At 40.3% G+C, this 22,402-nt stretch overlaps 1 protein-coding gene and 1 long non-coding RNA gene across 2 annotated transcripts in view; one reads left to right on the forward strand and one right to left on the reverse strand.

Annotated features, from left to right (window-relative positions):
* The first annotated feature begins 9,254 nt into the window (after positions 1–9,254).
* The window catches only part of ITGB1 (integrin subunit beta 1), a 39,795-nt gene continuing 26,647 nt past the window's right edge, over positions 9,255–22,402 (forward strand). The window contains exons 1-6 of the mRNA XM_083704860.1: positions 9,255–9,348; positions 12,991–13,060; positions 13,927–14,012; positions 18,884–19,106; positions 20,531–20,701; positions 21,615–21,832. Of these exons, the coding sequence (XP_083560986.1) occupies positions 9,340–9,348; positions 12,991–13,060; positions 13,927–14,012; positions 18,884–19,106; positions 20,531–20,701; positions 21,615–21,832 (777 nt within the window). The 5' untranslated portion in view covers positions 9,255–9,339. The remainder of the gene's footprint in view (positions 9,349–12,990; positions 13,061–13,926; positions 14,013–18,883; positions 19,107–20,530; positions 20,702–21,614; positions 21,833–22,402) is intronic.
* On the reverse strand, positions 15,943–17,591 carry LOC310828130. The gene is made up of 2 exons (XR_014556704.1): positions 17,480–17,591; positions 15,943–17,446 (listed from the first exon to the last, which is right to left on the reverse strand). It is a non-coding gene; the product is annotated as an uncharacterized lncRNA (long non-coding RNA).

A 22,402-nucleotide genomic window follows, 5' to 3' on the forward strand; every position in this document is an offset into this window, starting at 1 on the left:
GGCCATCAAAGAATTATTTGAACCCTGGCCACTTTTATTTTTATTTAGCTTATTTTAATTCCTGACATGCTAGTTTTAAAAATTTATTTTGTGTCTGCAGACACATACCAACTTGTTGTTGTTGTTGTTTAGTCGTTTAGTCGTGTCCGACTCTTCATGACCCCATGGACCAGAGCACACCAGGCACTCCTGTCTTCCACTGCCTCCCACTCATGTTTGTAGCTTCGAGGACACTGTCCAACCATCTCATCCTCTGCCGTCCCCTTCTCCTTGTGCCCTCAATCTTTCCCAACATCAGGGTCTTTTCCAGGGAGTCTTCTTTTCTCATGAGGTGGCCAAAGTATTGGAGCCTCAGCTTCATGATCTGTCCTTCCAGTGAGCACTCAGGGCTAATTTCCTTAAGAATGGATGCGTTTGATCTTCTTGCAGTCCATGGGACTCTCAAGAGTCTCCTCCAGCACCATAATTCAAAAGCATCAATTATTTGGCGATCAGCCTTCTTTATGGTCCAGCTCTCACTTCCATACATCACTACCGGGAAAACCATGGCTTTAACTATACAGACCAACTTAACTGGGAATAATTGTCAAGTGGACTTCTATATATAGGATATATAGGATTGTACAGTAAGTAACAGTTGGCTTTACACCAAATTTGCAAGCCTTTGTGTTAGCCCATGAGGAAACAACTTCAAAGTGGTACCTCGGGTTACAAACGCTTCAGCTTACAAACTCCACTAACCCAGAAGTAGTACCTGGGTTACAAACTTTGCCCCAGGATGAGAATAGAACGCGGTGGCAGCGGGAGGCCCCATTAGTGAAAGCGCGCCTCAGGTTAAGAACGGCTCCTTGTTAAGAACGGACCTCCGGAACGAATTAAGTTCGTAACCCAAAGTACCATTGTAGTTGGTCCTAATAAATGTTTGCAGTATTTTATACTAGACATTATTTTGGCACCCTCTCTTTCCCATGCTTAACACTAGATGGCACACAATAGCTACAGTAGCTCTTTGACACAGAAAGTCACAAATTTCCAATCCTAGTGAGGATGTCTATGGGAAAGTTTTAAGCTATATTGATTTTAGAAATTCTTGTTTTTGAGCATGTTCGCTTACAACTCAACCTTTGGCCAGCCTTCACTAGCCAAAGCAATTTGCTAGAAAAATGGGTGATCTCAGAGAATAAGAGTGAAAAGTGTCATTGAATTCTGCGGGATTCACTTTTGAGTAAACATGCATAGGTTTGTACGTTTAGTGTGTTGCAACAAAACAGCAAAGAGCTTTGCAGTATTCTACAGCATAATACATTTAGGAGAGTTTATGCTATAATAAATTGTTTTGGGGAAATGCAAATAGTGGATTCCTGTGGCATTTTGACAGGATTGCTGTCCAACAGAACAGGGCCAGCTACAGTGAAAGCCCTGCTCTGAGTTAATGTGAAGCAGTATCTTTGTTACTTGCAGAAGAATCTATCTTGCAGCTTACAGTGGAGATATATATACCTACTGGATGGATAAGGTATAAGGCAAACTCTCGAGTAACCTGATCCTGAGCTGTATAGAGCTTTATATGTTAGTACCAAAACCTTGAAGTTGGCCCAATAGCAGATTGGTAGCTAGTGGAAATCCCACAAGCAAAGTGTTATATGCAGGTGGGATTTTGCTTTCTCAAGCAACCTAGTCACTATGCTCTGCACTGTCTTGGCTTTTGTGACATGTTTGCATGTAATGTGTAGTTAGAGATTGTTGGTTTTTTATCAGTGTAAGTTATTTGCATCAGGTATGCCCAGCCATTAATGTTTTTGTACCTTTAGAAAAACAGGCATCTTTAGAAATACAGCTTTAGAAATGCACCTCTCTCCCGACATTTCCGGGTATGAATTCAGTTATTTAATTATTTCCCAGTGCTGCGCATATTTGGGGTTGTGAACAAGTTGATCTGCCTGTACATTCATCTGTTTGAAACACAAATGATTGCATTCTGCTCTTCCTGTCCTGTGGTCAACAGACCAGATACTACGTTTACCTTTGGCAAAAATTAGAGTTGTGCACCAGTAATGCACACCTTTTAGACAGCATTCACACAGAAATGAGAAAATATGCATCAGCTAGACCATTCAAATAAAATAAAAATGCATTCAATTTCTCTCAATTTCATGACACTGCTCTATTAAAACTATACTGTTAATATTCATATTTAACATTTTATTTAGCTCAAACAATGTGCTCAGTGAAAGTGCTAAAAGTTCATAACAATTAAAATGACAAAGAGTCTGATATTTTTAATAGCAGCTGCTCTGAACAGTAGCATTGAGTGGCTCAATACTGCAGTGATTTTGAATTAAATATGATGCTAACGTGTCTGGCACAATCTGAGCATTGTGTAAAAATGCTCCCACTGGTATAAATACCCCTTCCATGCACAATAGCTAATGAGTATATGAAAGAGCTCTTTCAAGACAACATTAAGTCGTTCAAGGAGATACAAACCCAGCATTGAGTGAAGAGCGACAGTGCATTTGCTCTAATGCGGTATATGAATCACTTACTATCCTTGGCAATGTATCAGATCCTTTAGATATATGATATGATCCTAGTGAAAGCCAATAAAATTCTCGAATCATCACACCTTGGAGAGAGTGTGGTTCTTTTTTTATTTTAAGTACTCCCTTCGGAAAGTTCCTTGTTGTTGATTTGTAGCATTAATAAAAATGCACCAAAATGCAATTTAGTTGGATCATACGAAATTATGACTAAGTAAAAAATGAGTGAAAAGACAGCAACCATCATTGCCAGCTTTTAGGTGCCAGGCTAAGAGACATGCCTGTGTGTCCAGGCTTCTGGTGAATTTGGACCATCTGCTTTGATTCTGGCTTCTCTGGTGGTGTTCATCTTTTAGCGGGATGGGATAGGGTTTCTGGGATATGCACTTTAAATATTCTGTTTATTGCAATTTGCTTTCTTTGTATCTGGTTTTTAATTGTATTTTTAGCCTTTTGTTTATTATTATGTCGCTTTGAGACCTTTTAGTAGAAAGTTGCAAATTAACACAGTTAATAAAATGCTAGGGCTAAACTTGAGTAAGCAGGAAGGGATGGGGTTGGCAGGAGAAGAAATTGAGGTTTGAGGTTGCAAGTTGCACAGGATTTGTGTTTTTTGTTCTCTGCGAATTGTTACATGAACTATACTGGAAATATCCTAATCATCCATTTATTTTTTTATTTTTAAAACTATTTCATATTTAGTGAATTATAAAACTGCAGCCCTTATGTCGTACACACTTTCTGCGTGCTTGTATCCTATTGTTAACTTTGTTGTCACTTTCTTCTTACACTTGGAGGCACAGAGGTTCATTTTGTTGTCCTGGAGCAATATGTCAGCTTTAGGGCAAGCTCGTATAGCTTGTGGCAATTGGCCTTATGGGCCAAATTGGGGGTGCCAAGCCAAAATAGGCACATGTGCTGGAGGTTGTCCACTGTTATGTAAGCATTTGAGTATATGCAATCAACCAGCTCAACAATTGGCCAATTGTAGGCAACAATTGGCCATAATGAAACTTATAAAAATAAGATGAAGATAATTGAGTCAAGTCAAGTTTCTTTAATAGTATCTTTTATACATTTGCATTGTAACCTTCGACTTTTGCCTAGGCTTTTGCCATTAAAAGTATATTAATATCCTTGTTTAAAAAGCAGGAAAGCTGTCTTCTCATACATTGACCAATGGGTACCATTTCCCCCCCCCCAAGAGATTGAGATTTTTCTGCCTCCAGCGCCTTGTGTCAATGAACTGTTAAACAGATAATGAGCTAGATCCTAACCTCATTTAAATCACAGTGACAGAAGAGTTGCTTGTATTCCTTGTGAATCTGCACTCAAGAATTGCTGAAGGCCTTAGCTGAAACCAAGAAGCAGGAGTGAACTCCTTCCTCAGACAGAACGGCCTGGTTTATATTTAAGTAAATTATACATATGAGGCAAGAGGACATCTTTACTGAGTTAACATTCTAAATTGTGCTCCATAAACACATCATTTGTACATGACTTGAACTCCTTATCTAAGACAAGGTCTCACAGGCAGGAAAAAACGCTGCAGACTCAGAGCAGCTGCATCTCAAAAAGGTACCAGGACAACAAATGGCTGTAAGAAAGATAGCTTAAGAAAGTGAGCCAAGCCAACTTTTTATGTTATGTGATAACATAAAGAAAAGTCCCAAAACGCCTTGGGCTTTTGCTGATTCTAAGATGGTCGTGAACTATTTTTAATTTTGTACTTAACAAAACATATACTAAGCACCATGTGCTGGTTTAATGCAGAATTAAGGATAATATGTCCATAAAATGCTTCACCCAATATATTTACCTTGTTTCAAAGGCATATAAAGAATATCCCACAAGGAGAAGCTGTGGTCTTCCAGATATTGTTGGATTCTGAACCCCATCAGTTCCAAACAGCTCGGCCCATTATTAGAGGCCATGGGACTTGAAGCTGAGCAATATCTGGAGGACCTCAGGTTCTCCACCCCTAATTTAACTGACAGAGGGAAATTTGCAAGGCTTCTGAAAGGAGAACAGAGAAGGAGGTGGCTTTATGAATCACTGGAAATCTAACACAGTCATCTTTCCATGCAGCATCAGCAACCGTCCTGGGAACATCTGATATGATTATAAACGAGACAAAAGAAATAGATTTTTTAAAATAGGGTTTTGTTTAAAATAACTGCACATGTATTGTGTGATCTGGAATGGAAAAGAGTTTGTGTAACCACAAACTAAATATATCAAAAGGCAAAGTCTCTACCATAGCTGCAAGCTGTAATAGTTTCTTGCCTTCAGAACAGGCAGATTTAGCTAATTCCACGGCTTGACTGGAGTACGTGCTTTTTACCTATAATGGGACAATCACAAAATAAATCCCCTTGGATTATTGAGCCTTTAATAAGCTTTGGTTATTTGGGCATGGTAAAATAATTCATCCTCCCTCCCTCCCTTACTTTTTCTCATTAAGAGTGTGTGTAAAGGATGAAGTGGAAATCCTAACCCACAGTGCAAATTATAGGAACATTCAGGGTAAATTTGGCTAAATTTGTTTTAAAGGGATTCTATGTCTAGAAGGTCTTAGGGGTTTTTTCATGAGGAAAGCTTAAGTGTGCTGATAGGGGCAGAATCCATCCTTTTTTACCACTACACTACACCATGTGTGGATTCCCCCCCCCCATACCCTAAGGCTAATAATGGGTTAAACTGGATCTTTTTTTACCTCTGTACATTTTCTCCTTAGAGGCATTCTGAAAGATGAGTTAGGCTGAGATCTATAGTGAGTTTCCAAAGTCCCCCAGTAATCCACCCTCTGTTTTAACTGAACACTAATGGGTGGTACCAATGACTAAGTCAATGTACTCCACCCAGCTTCCGTCAGATGGGTGTCTGTGGAACTGAAATAGAGGACAAAACATGGGTTTCTCAGTGTTCCAATGGATACTGGATGTATAGAGTTAAAAATGAACTGTTTACTCTAAAAAGAGGATATCTTATTGGTGACTGGGCTTCAGTTAAGAGACAGCTTATGCTCAGATTCCACTTCTTTGATAGGTGGCTCTGTCCACTTGTCATAGTTGGCCTGTGAGGTGGAGAGAGATAAAGATATGGGCCAAAGAGGTTCCCCATCCCTCACCTAAGGGTACATTTGATCTCCAAAACACCTTTTTTCAAACACTAATGGAAGACAGCCAATCACTGGCCTCATTACAACCCCTGAACATTACACCACTACAGCCTGGACTCAGCAGATTTCTATTACTGTCATTAGAAGTGCTCATTTTTTAGAAAATTCTTCATGCGCTTTTTCTGATGAACCGTTCCTTTTAACCAAAATACTGTTTTTCATAACACTATTGCCAAGGAGCTTGGTGAATGTCTGGGGTGAATCTGATTTATAATTATTCTTCCAAGTTGTCAAATTTTTGAAATATTCTAGTGGAAATGGTAATTCAAAACAGCTTTCTTCTTAGAAAATGCAGGACAGATTACCCATCAGTTCCAAAAGATGAACAGATATGGACCCTGATAGATCTTGATGATGGTAAGCTCTTGGCAGCATGACATAAAATTCCATTGTGTTTTGCCAGCCAAAATCGTCTATTTTTGCCTAGCATCCTAGGCAAATATGTTTGGCATTTCACTATGTATCAGTGCCAAACTTTCTGGTGTGTTTTCAAGAAAGGAATGAAAACACCAGGCCACAAACTGCTGTAGTATATTAAGTGCTTGGGAGGATTTCTTGGCATCATCAACAGATCTTAAAAATCACAGAAATAGTTGCATATGGCAGTTAATAACAAAGTTACTACAGTATATGTGACGCCCAAGCCAAGGAGATACGGTATTTACTCAAATGTAATGCACACCCTTTTTTGCCAAATTACGTTGCAAAAATTAGGGTGCACAGTAGATTTGATGGTGCATTTACATTCGCCAGCAAAAACCTTTTTTGGTTCCAAGGTTTTAAAAATTGAGGTGTGCATTAGATTTGATGGCGCATTGTTGTTGTTGTTGTTTAGTTGTTTAGTCGTGTCCGACTCTTCGTGACCCCATGGACCAGAGAACGCCAGGCCTCCTGTCTTCCACTGCTTCCTGCACTTTGGTCAAACTCATGCTGGTAGCTTTGAGAACACTGTCCAACCATCTCGTCCTCTGTCGTCCCCTTCTCCTTGTGCCCTCAATCTTTCCCAACATCAGGGTCTTTTCCAGGGAGTCTTCTCTTCTCATGAGGTGGCCAAAGTATTGGAGCCTCAGCTTCACAATCTGCCCTTCCAGTGAGCACTCAGGGCTGATTTCCTTAAGAATGGAAAGGTTTGATCTTCTTGCAGTCCATGGGACTCTCAAGAGTCTCCTCCAGCACCATAATTCAAAAGCATCAATTCTTCGGCGATCAGCCTTCTTTATGGTCTAGCTTTCACTTCCATACATCACTACTGGGAAAACCATAGCTTTTACTATACGGACCTTTGTTGGCAAGGTGATGTCTCTACTTTTTAAGATGCTGTCTAGGTTTGTCATTGCTTTTCTCCCAAGAAGCAGGCGTCTTTTAATTTCGTGGCTGCTGTCACCATCTGCAGTGATCATGGAGCCCAAGAAAGTAAAATCTCTCACTGCCTCCATTTCTTCCCCTTCTATTTGCCAGGAGGTGATGGGCCCAGTGGCCATGATCTTCGTTTTTCTTGATGTTGAACTTTAGACCATATTTTGCGCTCTCCTCTCTCACCCTCATTAAAAGGTTCTTTAATTCCTCCTCACTTTCTGCCATCAAGGTTGTGTGATATGCAGATATCTGCGGTTGTTGATATTTCTTTCGGCAATCTTAATTCTGGCTTGGGATTCATCCAGCCCAGCCTTTCGCATGATGAATTCTGCATATAAGTTGAATAAGCAGGGAGACAATATACAGCCTTGTCGTACTCCTTTCCCAATTTTGAACCAATCAGTTGTTCCATATCCACTTCTAACTGTAGCTTCTTGTCCCACATAGAGATTTCTCAGGAGACAGATGAGGTGATCAGGCACTCCCATTTCTTTAAGAACTTGCCATAGTTTGCTGTGGTCGTCACAGTCAAAGGCTTTTGCATAGTCAATGAAGCAGAAGTAGATATCTTTCTGGAACTCTCTAGCTTTCTCCATAATCCAGCGCATGTTTGCAATTTGGTTTCTGGTTCCTCTGCCCCTTTGAAATCCAGCTTGCACTTCTGGGTGTTCTCAGTCCACATACTGCTTAAGCCTGCCTTGTAGAATTTTAAGCATAACCTTGCTAGCGTGTGAAATGAGTGCAATTGTGCGATAGTTGGAGCATTCTTTGGCACTGCCCTTCTTTGGGATTGGGATGTAGACTGATCTTCTCCAATCCTCTAGCATATTGAGTGTAGCACCTTAACAGCATCATCTTTTTAAATTTTAAATAGTTCAGCTGGAATATCACTTCCACTGGCCTTGTTATTAGCAGTGCTTTCTAAGGCTCATTTAAATTCACATAAATACAGTAAATACGTAGCTATATATAACAACCTTTGGAAGACATCTGAAGGCAGCCCTGTATAGGGAAGCTTTTAAATATTTAATGTTTTATTATGTTTTTATATGGTATGTTGAAAGCCGCCCAGAGCGGCTCAGGCGACCCAGTCAGATGGGCGGGGTATAAATAGTAAAATTATTATTATGGAATAGGATGTCCCCAGGCCCAGCTACAGCTAGCAAACTGATAACAGGGAACACAATGATCTCTGGTGTATGACTTTTGCAGGCTGATGGTAGGGCCTTGGATAATAGCTTCATTGCTGCTCCACTGAGCTTTTCACATGCCCTCACAGGGCTTTTTGTAACAAAAGGATTAGTGCAAGTGTAGATAGGCTGATGGATGTTCAATGGGTCATGAACTAATGATAGATCTAGGTTTAAACATGAGCAGCAGCAACAACAATTTTATTATTTATACTCCGCCCATCTGGCAGGTTATTTTAAAACTAAGAGGGAGTTTCAGGTTGAATATATGTAAAGGTGCAATATTACTGAATTTAGCTATTAATTATTAAAACATATTTGATCACAACAACCAAACTTTTACAGTGACTACAGTGTATTCCAGAGGCTCAGAAACTGACAATATTTTATATATTATTCCTGACAGCTTTTAAATCAATTTCACAGGTTGCTGAACTTGTGGTTTTGAATTGGGAGCTGGCAATTATGCAGTTCTGCTTTCTATAGAGCCCCATCTACACATCTGACAGCTCCTTTTGAACTTCCCTTTGTGTTCTCTGAAAGCCACATCATTTCCCTTACTAACATTGTAATGTGTGACTATAAATCAGGGGGAACCTGAATGGTCCTAAGAAACCATAATCTAAATTTATACAAATAACTGTGCAGGCAATGCTGGAAAAGATATATAAGGGAGGAATGTGTTTGCTATTGCAGTTACAAGGAAAGGCAAAGTATTATTTTAAAGTAGAGAGGAAAGCTGGACAAGGGTATATTTCTTAAAGCATTGTGCATGGAATCACCGCCTAATTTATTATTGTAGCTGTTATTGCTGTTGCTGCTAAAGTCTTATAGATTAACTAAAATATTAAAGATTAATCAGTTGTTAAACAATATGTACAAATACCTGTCTAACTAAACTAAACTAGACTAACTAAAGTATTAAAGATTAATCAGTTGTTACACAATGTGTAGAAATACCTGTCTTAAGCCATAAGAAAAGGCGAGGCGGAGGAAGCAGGCTCAGCCCCGCCACCAACTTCTCGAAGCCACCGGACAAGGGTTGGGGAGGAGCCCAAGCTCAACCGTGGCCATGGCACAGGTAGCAGCGGAGAGGAGGGGCAGGCAGGGGGGGGTCTGCTGGGGGGAACACAAAACTAAGCCTGGGCGTTGCGAGTGTAGCTTTTTGTGTGTGCCTTAAATATTTATTTATTATGACATTTGGTTTTATAGACAAGAACCAATTCCATGCATAGAATATAAAAGTCAAAGCCCTATGAGATCATTTTATTATTTTAGATATGATGCTGGCAGTGAGGTGAAATGAGCAAGGACAGTTATTGTGTATTCAGAACATGTGTGGATTGTTCTAAGGGAAAAGGCACATTGACTCTTATCCCCTTGAGTTTAACATGTGATTGATTGATTGATTGATTGATTTTTAGTTAACTATTGAAAAACTCACACACTGTTTAATCTTATTAACTATGTTGTGTTTAACCCTGCTCTGTGCACTATAGATTGTATTACAGTTTGAGGTTTATTTACATCTCTTCCAACACTGGACAAGAAGGCTTCAAAACATGTATACAGTAAATGGAAGAGATTTCAGGTTTAATAATAATAATAGGAATTTTTCAAAGACTCTACAGTCGTACCTTGGTTCTCAAATGCATTGAAACTCCAATGTTTTGGCTCCTGAATGCCGCAAACCCAGAAGTGAGTCTTCCGGTTTGCGAACATATTTTGGAAGCCAAACGTCCAACACAGCTTCCGATTGAGTGCAGGAAGCTCCTGCAGCCAATTGGAAGCCACGCCTTGGTTTTCAAATGTTTTTGGAAGTCAAACGGACTTCCGGGATGGATTCCGTTCTAGAACCAAGGTACGACTGTATTGGGATGTGGCATTAAAGGTAAAGGTAAAGGTAAAGGTACCCCTGCCCATACGGGCCAGTCTTGACAGACTCTGGGGTTGTGCGCCCATCTCACTTAAGAGGCCAGGGGCCAGCGCTGTCCGAAGACACTTCCGGGTCACGTGGCCAGCGTGACATCGCTGCTCTGGAGAGCCAGAGCCGCACACGGAAACGCCGTTTACCTTCCCGCTGGTAAGCGGTCCCTATTTATCTACTTGCACCCGGAGCTGCTTTCGAACTGCTAGGTTGGCAGGCGCTGGGACCGAGCAGCGGGAGCGCACCCCGCCGCAGGGATTCGAACCGCCGACCTTTCGATCGGCAAGTCCTAGGCGCTGAGGCTTTAACCCACAGCGCCACCTGCGTCCCGTTGGATGTGGCATTACCCAGTTTTAAAGATGGATTTACACAGCTCCTAACATTGTTGACAAAACTCAGATTAAGAATGTTACTGGTAACTATAAAAATACCAAAACATTTCTTGGTATAAGTAATATTGTATGTATTTGGGCATTACGCCGCTCTATTAAGTACTCATCTGTTAGTGATTGTTTGGAATTATGATAGTTTAAAAGTGTGTGCTAATTGCTATTTATATAGTGCTCTAGAGCAGTGTTTCCCAACCTTGTGCCTACAGCTGTTTTTGGACTACAGTTCCCATCATCCCTTGCCACTGGTCTTGCTAGTCAGGGATGATGGGAGTTGTAGTTCAAAAACAGCTGGAGGCACAAGGTTGGGAAACACTGCTCTAGAGTGTTTGAAGAACTTCATATGTAATCCTTACCGTAGCCATGTAAGAAGAGCTGAGGCTGCCTTGTTGAAGTGAGATTTAAAATTGGGACTGCAGGTCACACTCTGATGCTACGTGTTGTATTGTAAAGGTAAAGGTAAAGGTACCCCTGCCCGTACGGGCCAGTCTTGACAGACTCTGGGGTTGTGCGCCCATCTCACTTAAGAGGCCAGGGGCCAGCGCTGTCCGGAGACACTTCCGAGTCACGTGGCCAGCGTGACATCGCTGCTCTGGCGAGCCAGAGCCGCACACGGAAACGCCGTTTACCTTCCCGCTGGTAAGCGGTCCCTATTTATCTACTTGCACCCGGAGGTGCTTTCGAACTGCTAGGTTGGCAGGCGCTGGGACCGAGCAGCGGGAGCGCACCCCGCCGCAGGGATTCGAACCGCTGACCTTTCGATCGGCAAGTCCTAGGTGCTGAGGCTTTAACCCACAGCGCCACCTGCATGCAAATGGCAATTTAGTCACGTTGATATATGGCATAGAAGCCGGTGGAATTGCATGAAATGAAGTTTATGAAAGTAAAAATTTAGTATCACACTAGTTCTGATAACATTGGTTGGAACCCAGCAAAGAAATGCTGCAGCCCTCCCCTCCCAAGATTCTCCTCTCATCAGTTGCAGAATAACGTAAACCAAAAAGTCTTTATGGCTTTTATAGCTTGCTGTGGAACCTTTCTGTGCATGTAGATTGGATTGTAGCCAAAATAACTAGGAAGAAGAATGACTAGATTGGCTGTTCTTTGGTATAATTTAGCAAGTACAAGACAGTGAGGCATAGGCTGTAAGCATCTACCCAAGTGGTGACAAAGCATGACTAATTATTGTGTCACCAAAAATGTATTAGAGATCTGCCTCAACTACAATATTTGGTTTAAAATGCATTATGGTGCTTTGGAAAACAGACCATCTCAGTCCAAAGTGCTTTGCAGTCTGCTGAAACTATATATGTTCCCATCACATCATAGAATTGTAGAGTTGGAAGGTACCCTGAGGGCCATCTAGTCCAACCTCTTGTAACGCAGGAATCTCAACTAAAGCATCCATGATAGATGGCCATCCAACCTCTGCTCAGACTATGGTGGTAGACTATGTCAAAAGCCTTACTGAAATCAAGATACACTATGTCTCCAGCATCCCCCTGATCTTTTGACGTGGTTCCTTGGTCAGAAATGCATGGAATTAAGATGTCAATAAAAGCAAGCCAAGTTGGGTGAAATTGAGATTCGTTTTCTCATGCAAGAGCCCCTAATACATTGGTACCTCAGGTTACATGCGCTTCAGGTTACAGACTCTGCTAACCCAGAAATAGTGCTTCAGGTTAAGAACTTTGCTTCAAGATGAGAACAGAAATCGTGCTCCAGCTGCGCGGCAGCAGCTGGAGGCCCCATTAGATAAAGTCGTGCTTCAGGTTAAGAACAATTTCAGGTTAAGAACAGACCTCCGGAACGAATTAAGTACTTAACCCAAGGTACCACTGTATTGACCCATAACAAATTCTTTTTTTAAAAAAAAAAAGGTCACACCCACATTTTCCCTGTGCTTCATGTACTTGTGATAAAAGAGGTATTATTCAGTTAGTTTCTACAGCTGAACACTGTATTTAAATTTATAGTTGGAATCACTGCAGTGATGTGGGGATGTTGCAAATTCTTTTCTAGTTTTTTATATGTATATTGAATACCTTTCCACAATTAAACTATACAATACTACAAACTTGAATAAAGCTCAAAGTAGTAATTCATATGCAAACATGCAAATACAATTAAAGAAAAAATACTGTTACATGAGATCTGTGTGTTTGTCTCTGTTTTTCTATGCTGTGTTTTTTGTGCCTATTTCTGATCTGTAGAGCTTTGCTTCCAGAAGTACAGAATATAGTATTCATTCTGCTTTTACTCCAACATTTTAAACAGTGATTGTATAAGTATAACCTTCTTTTTACAATGCAGTTGACAGTTCTGTGTATATACTCTTGACATAAGTGCTTGTAACAAAGGGAGAGAAATAGTTAACTAGTTCAATTATTTATATTTTATTTTACAGGCAAATTTCAAGTTTCTCATCTGGATTGGATTATTAAGCTGTTTTGTGGTCTGCGGATCTGCCCAACAAGGTAAATGGAAATATGTACAGGTTTAGAAAGCATAGACTGTTTTTCGATTCTACAGTGCAGGTGACCTATTAATTACAGAGCTATCTAGTGTAAGCTTGCTTTGCTTGTTTTGAAACTGATTCAGGGACAAATGCTGCCTGTTTCACTTTCAAACATTAATCCATATAGGTTTAACCTCTTTGCTCATGTCTCTGAAACTGTTGGCAAAGAGGAAGTGTTTGCCCTAGAGAAGAGATTGAGCTGTATCTTCAGAACCACACTCTTATTTCTCTAGTGTAGCCACATCTGAAGGATGCTGAACTAACTGCATCTACAGCTTGAAATTGTACTCTTGTCCCACGTCAGGTCATTTGAAATGTTAATGTTTCCGAACATGCAGTGAAATAGATGCAGGTGCAATTTCTCTTGCAGAACGTCTTTACGTTCCGCCGTTTCATCCTTTATGTTTGGAATCTACCTGCATCTATTTTACTGTTTGTACATACACTGGAAAATCTAGATTAGCGTCATCTTTTCATCATGTGTGAGCAGTGCAATGAATGCATGTGCAATTTGTCATGCATGACTGTTGTGGTTTTCATGGTTTTACTTATGTGGAGAATTGTTCCATGGCATGTGAAGCAGTCCTAATTAATGAGTTATGATTGGCACAGAAGAAATGTGCATTGGTGCTCCAACTTTCCCTCTAGGCTCTGAGCACTTGTGGAATTGATTGTTAAGCAACATTTGCAATCATATGTTAATTATAGATATAATGATTAGTTTGAACCTCAGTTTATGGCTAGTAAGACATTTACTTATACAGTACATTAAGTTAGGTATGTGTTGTCATTTCTTTTAAAAAAAACCTTTGCATTTTCTTATAGGTGGGAGCAATTGTATAAAAGCTAATGCTAAATCATGTGCTGATTGTATACAAGCTGGACCAAATTGTGGATGGTGCAAAAGCGCAGTACGTATTTTTAAAAAATATACTTCATTTGCAATATTTTGTTTCCTATTTCATTTTATCTGTAGCTATTCTTATACATTCAATAACTTTTTATGATACACTCCTTTGCATTGATAAATAAGCTGCAAATGAAAGCTACAGGTTTCTTTGGTCAGTGTTAGACTCTACAAATTGCAGAGCAAATGTGAACAATAAGTCTGCTGCAGTTAAAATTTTGGTGGTGGAGATGTGGAGGCTGTCGTGTATGTTTAAGATTGGCTTTGTGATTAACAATTCCTAGCTTGGGGGTTAAGTTTGTTGTTGTTGTTGTTGTCACTGTTATTCTGGAACTGGTAGGAAACAGTGCTGGCAGCAGCATTAAGACCAGCAAAATATTTTTTGTCAGAAATAAGCTTCCTTGTTTTAATGAGCCCCTGGTGCCTTTGGAAGATGCTTTTGTGCAGATGGAGAAGTTTTTGAGAGCCAGTATGGTTTAATAGTTAGTGCTGGAATATGAATGCAGAGACTCTGGTTCTACTCTCTACTCAGACCATAAAGCTCTGGGGGCGACCTTGGTTATGTTACACACTCTCAACCTAATTACCTCTCAGGATTGTTGTGACAATTAAATGGGTAGCAGGACTCCTGCGCTGCTTTGATGTTCCTGTAATGTGCAAGGTGAAAGACTGCTTTCTCCAGGAGAGTGACAGGGCCATTTACTCACCTGGGCTGGGCTGGGCGGTGCTCAAAATTTATCTTTGCTCCAGCCCACCAGTAGGTCAACAAATGACCCTGTGTTTCACCTGCTTGAAAGAATCATCTGTTAACCTGGGCTGGAATACACAATAGGAAGTAGCAAGAGCAAGACCTTCTCTTAGTGCATTTGAGTTTCCCTGTTTGTATCTGGGTGAAACACCTTTGCCTTATTTCCCAACTCCTCTGCATGTGCCAGAGGATTTGGAGATGGAATGGATCTGTTTGTTTCACACAGCAGAATAAAAACACCCTGGTGCAATTTGAGGGTAAAGAGATTCCTCACTTGGTGCTTTGTCCACAAATTCAATTTGCAGGGAAGGGATTCCACCTCGCCCGTGACCAGCAGGAGAGAAAGTGCAGCTGAGTTGTACACAAACAGGCAGATTTGCAAGGAAGATTCCTTGCCATTTCTCTCTTTTAATACTCCATTGGGAATAGAAATAAGTGTGTCCCTTATGCATCAGTTGAAATATATTGACTTATTTACAAGTTATCTATCAAATAGCATGCTGTCACTGTTCTCCATTTCTCCCCGCCCCAACTCTTCTACTTTCCAACTGTAATGATCAGATTGGCACCACTGGCTGTATCCATATATAGCTTAGTTAACACTGCTGTTTTTCATGCCCCCTTCCCTACACAGGGACAGGGGTGTTTGTCATGTGGACATAAGTAGTTGACTTGTATGCATGAAATAGTCTGAGGTCTCTTGAATTCCAGTTGAAGGAGGTAGAGAGGCAAATTCTCTGAAATGATTCACGTTGCCCTGATTATCTAGAAGCAATTGCTATCTGCCCCCTTCCAAGTTTTCCCTCATAGTTATTTAAAATCATTCCACTCCGGAGTCTGTCTGTCTGGATTTAATTATATTCTCCTGGTGATATTAGAAGGACAGTAACTTTAGCTGCAGACAAAGCAGGTGGACAGGGAAACAGAATTTTCTGTGCGTTTTAAATCTAGTTTGACTTCTGGAATGTCCTGACTCCTAAGTTCTGATACAATCCTTAGGCCCAGTTTCACAGAGGTGGTTAAACCTCTGTATGGAATGTACTATTTCAGACTGCAGATCAGGACTTGCATGCTTGAATACTTCTCCAAAACAACAGCAGCAAAAATAACAAAATTCCATGCACAGAGATAACTGAAAATGCCCATCTTTTACAGGCCTTTTGACTCATGAGATACTGAGAAGACATAATGTACATAACTTGTTTTTTTAATTGTGATTAATAGTTTTGTTTTTGATTGCCATAACCCATCCTAAAGTCTACAGACAAAGAGTGGGATATAATTTTTTTTAATGATAAAAGCAAAATGTTGAAGAGAAGACTAGGCTAGAGCCCTTCTTCTGACAGCTACAGTTTCCACTGAACCATGAATAGCTTCCTGTGTTTCCACCCTCCAAAATAAAATACCTGTATTCTGCTTTGCCACTTTGCCCTGGCCTTTGACACCCGAGGTGTATATTTTCAGGACCCACTCTACTGCTGTGAGCATAATTTGTTTTAAACTGTTGAATAGTAAATTCCTGCAGATTGCCTTGGAACCTTACAGTGAAGAAGTCAAATAAATTACAGTAGTATGGTATGTTGTATGTTGAAGCCAGAAAAGGCAAAACTTACGGTAACTTGACCCCTCTTTGTTTTTCCACTGCTTGTTAATTCTAATAGTTCCTCTCCAGTACCACTGCTAGTTTGCACAATTTGTACTTGGTTTGTTGTTTTGTTCACTGGTGTTTTCCCACTAAACTTCAGGGGATAAATACAATGTATGAACTGGGCTGTCTAACAGATACAGCAAAGAGCAGTTCCTGTCCTCCTGGTCATCCTCTTACAGAAATTACTTCCAGCCCCATACATGTGTGTGAAAGTGATAAAACACAAATTGCTTTTGTGCTGTAGCATATAATAATGGTTCTTCATTGGATTTTACATGCAAAGTGTCAGGTATTGGCTGTTTGGTCGTGTGGTCATGTAAACCAGCAGACAGCAATGACTCACTGTTCCATTCTGGGTCTCCGATGGGCTGCTTTGAGTGTACTTCCTCAGGAACCTGTCTGGCATTTTCCTCTGGGGCTCCTATATATTTAAAATAGGGGGAACGAGCCATAGCTGAGTGGCAGAGTCCTATGGTTTGCATGGAGAGGGTCCCAGGCCCAGCCCTTGGCATCTCTTGTTTAAAAAGTAGCTGATGTGAAACACCTCTTCCTCAGACCCCAGAGAAATGCTATCAGCCCAAGCAAGAGAACTCTGGGCTAGATGGACAACGATTCTGACCGGGGGGGGGGGGGGGCATTCAGCTTCCTATACTAGTGACCAAAATTGTGGAAACCTTTTTGGAGAACGTGTATTTTTGAGGGTTGGTTGTTGTTTTTTAAGTAATACCTTAAAATTATATATCAATGGAAAGATAATTTAATGGAGAATGTAATGCAACAAAGATTGTTCCATTATCTATATTCTATCAAAGGTTATAGCCAAATAACCCGAAAAAAGGAATGTTTAGAGAGCCAGTCAGGTGTCATCTTGTTTTGGCAATGATGGCTAATAATACCACTTTTTTGGGAGTAATACCATAAAATTATATATCAATGGAAATACAATTTTGGCCACTAGTGTATGTTCTTATCAAGATGCTACACATGTGTATTGTGTACTTATTTCCAAGAGGAAAGAATCTAACTTTTGGCATCCTCCACACTTGAAGGTACACATACATACATACATACATACATACAGTACATACATACATACATACATACATACATACATAATTTTGTTTGTATGCTGCCTTTCTTCCTTCTAACCATGCTCAAGGCAGCTTACAGCATGAAAAAATACATAACAACAGGAGTCGTAAACAATGAATAAATCATTTTTAAAAAACCACAAGCTAACAGAACAGTTTCCACATATAGCACAACAATATCTAAAATAAAGATATAATAAATCAACAGCAACAACTCCTTGCTTCTCCCCCCGAAACCATCCCAACCCAAGATTCTGTTCAGCAGCCTCAGCTTTTGTAGCTCTCAGGCCAGGTAAAAAAATGCTTGCAAGGCAGGGGGCAGGTCCTCCAGGACTGAGAGCTATGATGGGGTAGCTCTTCATCAAATGAATGCATTACTCCCTCCCTCCCTTCAAAAGTGATCTCACTAAAATTATGTATAAAACCTTCCTAGTTTTGGTCTCTTCCTCACAGTTGCAGGCACACTAACAATGACAATGTGCAGCCCCCCCCCATCAGATTTGCTGTTGGGTCTTTCTTTTTGTGCCTGGACTAAACACTTAATTTTGTCCCACAACCGTGCTGTTTTTCTGGCTGTGTTGTCTCTCGAGTTCAGTTCCTGCCATGTCTCCTCTGCCTCTCTGGCACTTGGCTCCAGGCAAGAGCCCAGCTGGTTTTGGCTTTACTGCTGCATCACACAACCCTCTGCTGGAAGCAAGAGCCCTTTCTTTCAAACGCCAGGACTTCTTCCTCTCTGAGTCTGCCTCACATCTCTTTCATTCTCCTCCTCTCCTTGTAGATTGTGGTTGCAACCGTGACCCACGCCCACACCGGTGTCATGACTCCCTTTCTGAGTCTGTGCCCTTACAGTCTGCCCTGCCCATCCTGCAGCTATCTCCTGTTTTTGCTAGCTCTGCTAGGCCCTTGCATCTCGACCCTTCCCCCAGGGCTTCCTTGCAGGGACAGGTGGTAGCTTTGAAACCTACCAAGCCCACTTCAGCATCTTTCTTGAAAACTACTGTCAAGCTAGTTTACTCTGAACTGCTCATCACTAAAACATTGCTGAATTCCATTCCATTTTTTGCTGCTTTCAATCATCTTCCAAGGAGCTATTAAAAATAGTAAAACAGCTAAGATAACATTTGGAACAATATTACAGTTTAGTACAAAATTAACCATTAGACTTTGCTGTACCATGCTGTGTGTATCTTTGCATTTCTGAAAACATACCTTTACTGAAGGTGATCCCCTCGTGCAACTAATATAACAATACAAAATGAAAATCAGATTTGGTTTTTACAATGTCAGTGGTGTTTTGAATTGTATGCTGAATGAACCACCGTGGTAGTATAGTTGGAGATGAACCTACTATGAACAATTTAGAACCTGATTTTGTTTATGTTTGCTAGACCTTCTTTCAAGAAGGAGAAACTACTTCAACACGATGTGATGATTTGGAAGTTTTAAAAACTAAGGGCTGCCCTCCAGATGAAATAGAAAATCCCAGCAGCTCACAAGCTATGTTGAAAAACAAGAAAGTAACCAATCGTGTCAAAGGGGTGGCTGAGAATCTTAAACCGGAAGACATTACTCAGATTCAACCACAGCAAGTACAATTAAAGCTGCGAATAGGTAAGGATGTCAGATTAACAGTGATGTCTTTTTCCTTATGTTCTCACCATTATTCAAGAAATTGACTAGAACTGTCAAAACATTTAGATAGATGATAGATAGATAGATAGATAGATAGATAGATAGATAGATGATAGATAGATAGATAGATAGATAGATAGATAGATAGATAGATAGATGATTATATAGATATAGATGATAGATAGATAGATAGATAGATAGATAGATAGATAGATAGATAGATGATAGATAGATAGATAGATAGATAGATAGATAGATAGATAGATGATAGATAGATAGATAGATAGATAGATAGATAGATAGATAGATGATAGATAGATAGATAGATAGATAGATGATAGATTAGATAGATAGATAGATAGATAGATAGATAGATAGATATAGATAGATGATAGATAGATATAGATGATAGATAGATGACAGATAGATAGATCCAGCTTCAACAGGTGGGAACATTGTACCTTGATCAAGCCATTGTACCTTGATTTTCTAGTGGTTTCCCCACCTAAGTATATTGCCTTGAGCAGCATTGGTCAGAACGGCAACTCAAATTCCTTTTGACAGACACTTTTGCACATGAACATTCAACTTACCCTATTCAAGAAATGCATCTGAAGCTCTTAAATGACCAGTCTTCAGGAAACATGGTGTGGGATAATTTCCATAATATTGCGGCTTTCAAAACAATTTTGGTACATGCATAAATGGTTTAAGATTGATTTGGGGTCAAAAATGTTTTTCTTCACCCTGAAAGTGCTTTGGAACTGCTCAGAGGAAACACAGAATGTGCCCCAGGCATTGATAACTGGGATACATATTTTGGAGTGCCTAGTGAGCAGGAACTGGAAAAGTACAAAAAAATGTGTTTACTATTGGAAACAGCAACTGGATTATCCTATTGGAAGTATCCTCCTAAGTAGATTTGGGCCCCATCTGCACTGTATGTTGAATTCATGATCATACCACTTGAAGCAGTCATGGCTTCTCCCAAAGTATCCTTGTTAGGAGATCCCAATGTTCCCCTCAGAGCTATACTTGTGTGGCAAGGCCCCGAACCCTCCCCCTATGTTGGAATAAAGGGCCATCTTCTGGGGGCCACGTGCCAGTGGTGTGCAGGGCCAAAGGCAAATGTGGGTGGAGCAACAGGTGTGACTTAGTACAGTGAACTATTTTCCACCTATGCCAAAGAGGTTTTAAAATAAGCTGACACCTCACACACAGATCTTTGCCCTCCATCCAGGCAAGGAAGAGGCGGCTTCACAGCTCAAGGATATATTCTAGCAAGACAGAGGCACTAAGCATAGGGTGGAAGTGTCAGTGCACTTACATGTTTAGCGTACTTACTGTCTAGTGTCATTATGGAATTTTTGCTTTAAAGCTTTTATTTCTTTTTCTGGGATTAGGGGAACCACAGACATTTTCATTAAAATTTAAGAGAGCTGAAGATTATCCCATTGATCTTTATTACCTTATGGATCTCTCCTACTCTATGAAAGATGACTTGGAGAATGTGAAAAGCCTTGGAACTTCTCTCATGAGTAAAATGAAGAATATAACTTCAGATTTTCGAATTGGTAATAATTTTGTTTAAGATCATTACAAATTAGGGCTTGCTTTTCTTTACAGACAAAGTTCTGTTCATCATGTCAAAATGTAAAGAAAAATATACATATGTAATATGCATGTGCTCAGAAATATAAACATGATTTAGTAAGTTTGTACTAGGAGAAGAAAATGCATACTTTTATAACATAGATTCTGTATTAGATTGCTGCTGGATAAAAACAGATTTGGATAGAGCAAACCTGGAAGCAAGGACTATAATAGGTTGCATCAAATTTAAGGCATACTCAGAGTAGACTAATTGGGATCAGTAAACTTAAGTTAATCAAGTTTATTGTCAATGCTTTTGTTCTGAAGAAAACTTAAGTCATGTACAAACTTAACACATAATATTCAAAGCTAGTCCTCAGAATAGACCCACTAAAGTTTCTGGACATACCTAATGAGTAGTTTGAATGGATCTACTCTTGAGTAGGACTTGGTTGAATACAACCCAACGTTGATTGGCTTCTATGTAAACATTGGAATTCCTATTGGGTTTCATATACAGCCTCTTGAGAAAGTAAAGTGTCTACATGGTCCCAGTTCATAGCACTCCTTCCATGCAATATATTCTTCCTTTTGGGATGAATACATGCACAAAAGAAACCCACATGACAACCAGATAACCTCTCCGGGTTTCCAAACATGTCTGCTGTGTAGAAGACATTCCGTATAACCCTTGCTAAGGGTGAGTTCTGACCCTTCAGAACCACTTCCTCCTGGACACTTCATTACCTAGTAGACCAAGCTTCCCATTGTTTCCTGATGAAAAAGAATGTCTTTTGCTGTAGTGCAACCTGCCCTGCAACTTGGTGCCTTCTCCATAGGGCTTTCTATTGCTCTCAGAACTAATAGAGTTCCATTGTATGTCCTCTCTCTCAGGTTTTGGCTCTTTAGTTGAACAAACTACACCAGACAAACTCAAGAACCCATGCACCGTTGACCTTAACTGTACAAGCCCTTTTAGCTACAGGAATGTACTCAACTTTACCAGCGATGGAAATCTGTTCAACAAGCTTGTAGGTGACCAACAGATTTATGGCAATCTGGATTCTCCTGAAGGTGGATTTGATGCAATAATGCAGGTTGCTGTTTGTGGTGTAAGTGTATTTTCACTTCTTTTGGATATTACTATAAATGCAATTGACTTGTAGACCCTTGGCTGTTATTCAGATTTAATGGATCAGAAGTGTTAATTTAATTTCCTGGACACAAATGTTGAAAATGTACATTGATAAGCAGTTAAAAACCAGTAGGGATCCTTAAAAGGCATTCAACCACATTTGTACTCATAAGGGTTTGTTTGTTGCAGCTCTTGCACAGGAAACAAAAGGTGTAGTCACTGTGTACTCTCTCTCTCTGTTCAACAACAACAACAAAAAGTTTCAGTCACCAGTCTATGATTTGCAGACCCTCTCGTCTACTGCTTCTGGTCTTGCTCCTATAAAGTCTAGCTACTGATTTTCAGTTCTAGTAGTTGTTAGCCAGCAGTGTATTTTGAGAGAACCCAGCTCAAATCCCCCACCCCCCACCCCACCCCGCCTCCCCAGACATAATTTGCTAGTAAATATATAGAGTAAAACCCTGGACCAGAACTCTGATCTGGATGCCCAAGTACCATGATGACTGGTGCCAGCAATTTTCAGAGGGAATTGGGAAGGCGACTTCAG

This window comes from Podarcis gaigeae (genome assembly GCF_964106915.1).
Source record: "Podarcis gaigeae genome assembly, chromosome: 12".
Taxonomy (NCBI): Eukaryota; Metazoa; Chordata; class Lepidosauria; order Squamata; family Lacertidae; genus Podarcis; species Podarcis gaigeae.